An 8,513-nucleotide genomic window follows, 5' to 3' on the forward strand; every position below is an offset into this window, starting at 1 on the left:
GTACCAAAATCACTTCTGAATAACAAAAAAAATCATTGGCTAAATGGAGCACATAGGACTTGAACTTGGGTACCAAAATAACTTCTAAATAACAAAAACAAAAAAAAAAAAAAAAAAATCAAAAAAAAAAACATTGGTTAAAAATGTGACTAAGGAGACTTGAACATGGGTACCATAGTCATTTCAAACTAAACAAAGACAACAATTGCCATTAGGCCATCAAATGATAATGGTTTTCCTTTCAAACACATTAGTTAAATTATCAAAAGAGCTAGCTACTTAAAACTTAGCGACACCAAACATTGATTTTTATCTATATATATAAATGTGCACAAGGCTTGTTGGATGTGAAGCTATTTGGATGCGTCGTTCATGGAATTCTTAATGATCTTAAGAACCCACACAAAGATCCAACAACTATACGTTCATTGATAAATCAACAATTTCCATGACTAAAAATCCGGTATACACAGGAAGAACGAGTAAGCACATTAGTATCATATAACATTTATTTAAAAGAATGAATCAGCCTAGGAGAGGCTGAAGTGATCTTTTGTAGAACAAGCGATCCAGTCGCATACATGTTCATTCTTTACTAAAGCATTCGGAGTTGGATCGAGCTTTTAAATATATTGAAAGAAAAACTAGACTTTAGGATTAGACACTAAATGGTATGGGTTAGATATCAAACAATTAATGACCGGTTAGTTATTATTTCTAACCGCCACCATTCCCTTTGTATACATATGTATTTGTATACAATACTCAGAAGTCGTAGAATATATAAAGTTTCCTTTTAACAGCTTTTGGAATTACCCACAATACCAAATAGGTCTTACTGAGATGGGATGCCAACCGTCCATTTATTAATTTTGACGCTTCATGGGTGAGTCACTCAACACCATCAAGGAGAAAACTCACTATTATAAGATAACCCTTTTGAGTCAGATTTCAAACCCAAGACCATAAATATCTCAAGCCTCAACAATCATACTCATGTCATTGGAACGATTTCTCAACATTTAATGTTATTTCTAGTTCTCCATATTCAGTTTCATATCCTGGTGCCAATCATGAAACATTTAACCTTACTACCTTCAGTAAACATCTTATAAGCCTGAAGAAAATAATTTGAAAGCCTAAAAACATTCTTCATTTAGTTATGCTTCATGAGACGGCCCTATGCACAGCTTGAAATGACTAGATTTGGGACTTTATTTTTTTGGGTAGTAGCACTTTATTGGTAGAGGGTACGTGATTATGTTGGCTCTTTTAATAAAGCGTATTTAAAAATCTATATTCTTGCTCAGATTCCTTTCTTTTTAGATTGCGAAAATCACTCACACACACGTTTTTTTCTTCTTCTTTAACCCTTTTCCTATCTGCTTACCCTTCACTTTTTATTTCGTTATATATTATTTACTTTTCCACACACTGAGATAAAGACATATGTATGAGTATATGTGTTCTTTTTGACTGTATAATTGTGTAATATCCATTCCTACAACAACTTGGACCATCATTAATTATATATCTCTCCAACACAAAACACAAACATAAGGATTGGAAGACTTGCATGGTTTTGAGTTGCAATTATTGGCATTTTCAAAACATCTCTAGCTTCCAACTTTTTATTATTACATACTCATATTTATATGATCATATGTTATTATTATTATTATTATTACAAGATGCGTGTGTAAATATTATAGTTATAGAGGACAGCTGGGTCCTGCATTCTTTTGTTGCAAACTTATGACTGACGAAGAATATAATATTGGTGTCAGGAAGTTATGAAAGCTAGCGCACTGAATCAGCAAGCTAGGTTGCATGCCTTTCTTTCTTACAACGTTGGTGAAAGAAACTTCCAGCTGCATTTGGCAAAGTAATCTTTCTATTATGCTAGCTTGTAACGCTTGTTAGCAAAATCGTGTATAATTATGTAATTAATTTGCACATGTAAAAAGAAGTATATATATGTTAACATTGAATTCTTTTTTTCAAAGGAATAGAAAACTTGTATTACCCCCGGCCATGCATGCTGTTTAATTAATGAAAAAAGACGGATTAACTTTGTTTTTCACTCATCTCTCTTTTGATAAAAATAAATAATCGTTTTCAAGAAAAACTGAAAGTAATACGACGTATTCACGTAACTCGTAAGGATGTTGACAAATTTAGGTAAATGTATATGCGTAAACAACGCTATATATGTTAAAATGATGTAATTTAGGTGTAAAGTTAGAGAATATTTAAGTTTTAAAAAAAGTAAATAAATATAAACAAGGTTATGTTAAATGCATTTATGTCAAAAGTACCAGTTTCTTGTTAATTTTATGGTTTGTTTTAATGAAGGCAGGAGGTTCAAAAGATCTAGAAATGAAGAAAAAAAGAAAGATCAAAAGAAAGTTAATGATAATTAAAGTTTGATTGTTGCTATACATTTTTCCAAATTACACGGATTGCATTCATACCACTGATTATCACGAGTAAAGATTCCTTAAATGATTTTATTCATAATAAAGTCCTTCGGCAATTGATAATTTCATATGGTAAGTGAAAATGCAACTATAACTATTTTTATGTTAGCTATATATGAGCTAATTAATATATAGGAGAAATAATAAAACAAGGGCTAGCTGCTGATTCCCAAAATAAAGATTCTAATTATCATAATATCTTCATACCATAACCAAGACAAACTAGCACACTTTGCACACAACTTAGTAAAGTAACGGTAATTAAATTCTAGCGTAAATTAAGACATTAGTAGAATTAAAAACCCTTAATACTACTTACCATCACATTGCATTTAATAAACACACAGTTACCCTACCATTGTTTCTTCATCTTCAGCAATAAACAGTCTAGGGTTTGGAGACTGGAGAGTGAAAGCTAGTCAACACTGCTGAGTGCTTCTAATTTGATGAACATATCAATGAAGATCCCCAAAGAGCAAGATTATATGAAATGCGTTGTAGGAGTAGAAGAAGTATTGACACCTGAAATATCAGCCCAATTATTTCCCACTTGCCATGGTTGTTGATTTGTGTTATCAGAGATACCAATAACTTGTCTTGATAAATTCAGGTCTCGGTTTCCTTCGACCTTTACCGGAGGATTTAAACGAGAATTCTCAAGCATCGAAGATGCTGGTGCTTCAACTGAACCTTCATTTTGGTAGAGAAATAAGTTATTATTGTTAGGTACTTCAAATCCTGCTAAGAATGGCAATCTCCAACTCTCACCACTTCCAATTGACAATAAATTATTGAAGTTATTGCCATTTGAGCCTCCAGTTCCTAACTGGAAACTACTCATTTGATTACTTTGAGGATGAAATCCACCAAGACTTGATGTGATATTACTAGCAACACCTCCATAGGATCCCATGAAGGGCATTTGAAGAGATGGAGGATGTGAAAGTTGAGTACTTGATGCCATGTTTTCATTGCTACACCTTGATGGACTTCCACTTATGGATTTAGTCCCTCTTTGACTTGGAGATCTTGATCTTCGGCTATTTTTGTTACTTCTTTTGTTCCTCCTATAACCGCCTCCAACCGGAACATTCCTTAGAGCACCACCGCGTGTCCAATAACGCTTGCATGTCTTGCAAAAGTGTCGAGGCTGCGTGAGGCTGTAGTTGTTGAAGTAGCAAAACTTGGTGTTGGTTGAATCACAACGTGGACAGTTTAATCCTGGCTCAGGCATGGGTATTTTCGCCAGTCTAGCGCGATCCACCATAGATCCAGGTCTAACTGATCCTTCTCCGCCGCGTTGTGGGGGCACCTGTTGTGACTGGAAATTAGGGTTTTCACCTCCACCATCATTATTTCCTAGCTGATGGTTTGATTGTTGCAACTTCAATAAGAACACAATAACACAAAGGTTTTAGAAGGTACTTAATTACACATATATACTATCATGGTATATTCAAGAAAGGAGTTTTAAAGGAGATATGTAATCTTCTTTACATATATGCTTTTTTCCTTTAACTTTGATTGGATAAAAGATTAAGAAGATAAGAAAAGATAAAGAAATCATTTCAAAGAGGAGAAAATTAAACATCATATATACCTGTTGATGCCAATTCATGTGGTGATCTAGAAAAGGAGTAACAGATGGGAAAACCATGGTTTAGAAGATTTGATTTCTTTAACTTTCTCTTTTATAAAGGTTCAATGGTTCCTTGGAAATACATGGAATCAAAAACAAAAAAGAGAGAAAGAGAAGGAAGGTAGGGGAGATAAAGGAGAAGATGATGAAGAGGAGTAGAAGTAGGCTTTTGATTTACTTAATATTATTGATTTCTTTATTACTTTGTAATGAATTTAAAATGTGCATATCTCTTTTTGAATATATTTTATTAACATGGTTCTTGAGAGTGAATGATGTAAGTTACTTAGCCATGAAGTTATCTCATAGACTTTGTGACATACTGCATCTTAGTGCTTGGTAAAAAATGAAAAGTGTGACCCCTTGCATGTATATACATGATGTGTATCTACATGTGCATGCATGGATGAAGAGAGAAATCATATATAGAAAGAGAAAGCGTGATTGTGATGTATACATTTGTTCATATATATGCATATGCATGTTAACTTGTTTGTAAAATGTTCACCGTGATAGTGGGTGCATCATGCATGGCATGGTGGGATCGATCTTTTCATAACTACACCTCCGTCTTATTTTGTGATTGTCTCTTGTAATTGGGGTTAGAAGTTAGAACCTCTTTATGGAAGTCTCACTGCCTTTTAATTAGCATATAAAAAAGCATAACCCACAATTTAAAAAGAGACTATAATTCAAACTTACAAAAAATAGTTTTTATAACAGACGTTACTTTTTCTAATAGGTTCGACCAAAAACATGAAATCTAGCAACAAATTTGGAATAGCTAGAAATATTCTTCTTAAGAAAGGTAGGATATACATCTAACATGATTTATTTTGAATAAATAAATAACAATAACTAAAAAGATATAAAATCAATGACAAAACTAGAACTTTTTTTTGTCAGAGAGTCATCATAAGACAGTTATCAGCACTAAAGGGTCTAAATCATGTTTGTTCTAGAAAAATCTTAGATTAATCTATATATAAAAATTCAACAAATTTATGTGGATAAAGGATTAGCGAGCCATCTTGACCCCTACTTAGGTAACGTCCCTACATGAAATGATGGAGATTGAATCATGAACTACATAACTTGAAGAGATGGCATGATAGTTCGTTCGTGGTTGTAGGCTACAAACACGTTAATGTGGAGTCGTTTGTGACCTAATGCCTTCCTTGTAACTTGTAACAAATCGTAAGTAGTGATTGATCACTTCAAGTTGGGTGGCTTCTCCATGTCCCATTCGTGCTGATTTGTCGAGTGATTGGCTAGTTAAGCTACCTATGTGCTCATTATATTCATCATAAGTTTAAAGTTAGAATCCTACAAGTATGTGAAATCAAAAAGATGTCATTCCCAATTGTTGGAAGGCTTGAAGTTTGTAATGTTATGACAAGATGTCATGATTTACATATACTTCGACTAATTTGGTTAAAAGCGTCCGGAAGTGTGGAAATTAATTAATGTTGAGCAAGATTCTCTCCGTCTTCATGTGTAGTCTATCTCACTCCTTATTTTCCTTTTTCTTTTTCTTTTCTTTTCAGGATTACTGTACACCACAAACCCTTTTTCTATACTAGGCTAAAAAACAAATCATATTCGATATATCGATTTTGTTTTCATCACGTTGTTTGGCAAATTAAAAATCTCATGAGTGGAATTGTAAGTTCCGAAGGGAATGTTAATAAAGAGAACACATCAATTTATGACTTATGAGAAAGAAAAAACTCTTACAACTTGTATCTATAGTTTTGAACAGTCTTTAAAAACCTCAGTTGTTGAACTTTGAATGATTTTCATTAATAGAAATAGTAAACTTGATATATATGTAAAACACTGCATCGCAGAAAGATGTCAACTTAACACGTCGGTACCGGCCATAAATTTTTTAAAGTTTAAACTTGTTGGGATTTACAATTAACAATTAACAATAATTGTAATTTTTGACGTAGTAGTTGACGTATTTTAATTTTGACATGTTTCATGTTTGGTTAAAAAGTTAACAAATAAGTCTGCAGTCATTTAACTAAAGAACATAGAGGGGATTGAAAATAACTAGGTACCAAAACATGCCGTGTTGTGATGATGCAACGACGCGAATTTGGTCGGTATCAGCTAGTTCAGAACGATAATGACAATAAGCCGAAACAAGTAAACACATAGAATAGTACTATTGGCACTCGTATGCATGGCTTATGGTAAAAAAGTATTCAAAACGACTAGCTTGTAGTCGGTTTATAAAACTCGCGCGGTGCGGCAGCGAGTCGATGAAAATTCGGTCGGTCTTGAGTTACTTATCGGATTTATGCGGTTAACTGGCACGAATTCGGCCGATAGCATATTTAAAAATAAATTCGTCAGCATCTAAATACATGAACTTAACATATTTAAAAAAAAACATAACACACACATTTTTACGGTTAACTGTCGCGAATTCGGCCGATATCATATTACGACACCGAAACTAAACCAAAAGATAAATCAGTCAACACCCAAAAACAACAAGTTAACATATTTGAATAAATGTGACGAACCACAAACCGAAATTAATACTTGCACGTTGCAACGGTAAACAGACGCGAATTCTATCGACATCGACACTAAATAGTAAAAATTGTAATGGCTAGCAACAAACAAAAGCAGTCCAGTCGTTATACTCTAGATCCAACAATGACTTTCGGACTCAAAATAAGCCCCAACAATTTTGGTCCCATGGTTGTTTGTTTTCAAAATCACAACAATAGGCACAACTATGCTCCGTACACTGCAATCATAATTCTTTTTTTATTTATTTGTTAATTATGTTTATGTCAAATATATATTAAATGGCGAAGTGCTGTGGAGTTTGAACTTGAAGTCCAACACTCTTCTCCAATATCAAACTTGGGAACTCGTACCATTTATATCTCAAATTCCAATTCGTTGCCAATGAGTGTGCATGCAATCCCAATAGTTCAATTTACAAATACAAGACATGTCTTGTGGTTAAAGATTTTCCCCAACAATATGGCAAGGAGTGTTTTGATACTTTAGGGGATGTTTGTGTAAGTCCCGTGAACGGATATTTCAATATGATATCAACTATCTCGATGTTATTACGGAATATAACACGAGATGGTTCAAGACAATTAACCAAGAACACAAATCACACCAAAGAAAGCTTCAAAACATACGTATATTACGTCAAATGCTTAAGCAAACTATTACACAAAACTCGCCCCAATTCTATGCTAGTGAACGGCCAACCATAAACCCTACATACAATATCTATATATAGAGGAACTACAACCTAGCCCATAACATCGTTGCAAATGAGTGTGCATGCAATCCCAATAGTTCAATTTACAAATACAAGACATGTCTTGTGGTTAAAGATTTTCCCCAACAATATGGCAAGGAGTGTTTTGATACTTTAGGGGACGTTTGTGTAAGTACCGTGAACGGATATTTCAATATGATATCAACTATATCGATGTTATTACGGAATATAACACGAGATGGTTCAAGACAATTAATCAAGAACACAAATCACACCAAAGAAAGCTTCAAAACATACGTATATTACGTCAAATGCTTAAGCAAACTATTACACAAAACTCGCCCCACTTCTATGCTTGTGAACGGCCAACCATAAACCCTACATACAATATCTATATATAGAGGAACTACAACCTAGCCCATAACAAGCCCAAGTCCACCGAGATCACCATGATCTCGGTTTACACATACATACAAGACACAAACCAAAACAAACACGACCTAAGTACAAACCAAATAATACGAACCCAACAATCTCCCCCTTGGTTTGTAGCTTTGTCTTTTAATCGTGCTCCAAGATGTTCGCCTCAGCCTCTCTATATCCACCATACCACAAGCCCGTTCTGATAATGGAAGCCACCATCCCTTTATACTCTTTGGCAGCAGCCTCAAATAGTGGTTCAACAATAATTAGAAAATTGCTCAATGTATTGATGTCCCGCTCATGAAACTTCAATAGATCACGTGGGTCAACAAAACGATATTGCCCTTTCTTCATTAGAATAACAACAGTGGCAGTTTCACTGTCGTATGCCCATAACTGCATATCATCCAGGAATCGAAGTAGATAGAGGAATGTGAGTCGTTTTGTTGGTAGCGGGCCACATCACATTCACCATTGTTTTCTCAGTCTTCGGATCCCGACACCTTTAGCTTTCTTCAAGAACGACTAAGAAGTAGTCATGTTAGGAAATCCTTGATCGACTTGCCTTTTCAAAAAGTTCCAGAAGTCTGTGTCTTGTCATGATTTGGATTATGGAAGGGAGCATTGATGAGATCACTGAGATCCACCTTTGTCCAGGACCCAAAATCCTTCATCTTCTTGTAGTACTCAGGGGTCCCGGACTTTCGTT

The 8,513-nt window shown here is 34.4% G+C and overlaps 1 protein-coding gene across 1 annotated transcript; it reads right to left on the reverse strand.

The window, feature by feature from the left end:
* Positions 1-2,614: 2,614 nt before the first annotated feature.
* Positions 2,615-4,480, reverse strand: LOC143552615 (dof zinc finger protein DOF3.6-like). Its single transcript, XM_077042787.1, has 2 exons — positions 4,081-4,480; positions 2,615-3,864 (listed from the first exon to the last, which is right to left on the reverse strand). Exons 1-2 carry the CDS (start codon positions 4,135-4,137, stop codon positions 2,962-2,964), a joined length of 960 nt encoding a protein of 319 aa, XP_076898902.1. The 5' UTR covers positions 4,138-4,480; the 3' UTR covers positions 2,615-2,961.
* Between the last annotated feature and the right edge of the window lie 4,033 nt (positions 4,481-8,513).

The sequence above is a fragment of the Bidens hawaiensis genome, unplaced genomic scaffold, assembly GCF_021521415.1.
Source record: "Bidens hawaiensis isolate Kalapana, Puna unplaced genomic scaffold, B.hawaiensis_p1.1 tig00016952_1, whole genome shotgun sequence".
Taxonomy (NCBI): domain Eukaryota; kingdom Viridiplantae; phylum Streptophyta; class Magnoliopsida; order Asterales; family Asteraceae; genus Bidens; species Bidens hawaiensis.

What these genes read in the sequence shown, in the direction of transcription:
- LOC143552615 (XM_077042787.1), bottom strand. Translation starts at nt 4,137, where the DNA reads ATGGTTTTCCCATCTGTTACTCCTTTTCTAGATCACCACATGAATTGG. An exon ending in ACATGAATTGGCATCAACAG is followed by an intron (nt 3,865 to 4,080) that starts GTATATATGATG and finishes TTCTTATTGAAG; the next exon opens with TTGCAACAATCAAACCATCA.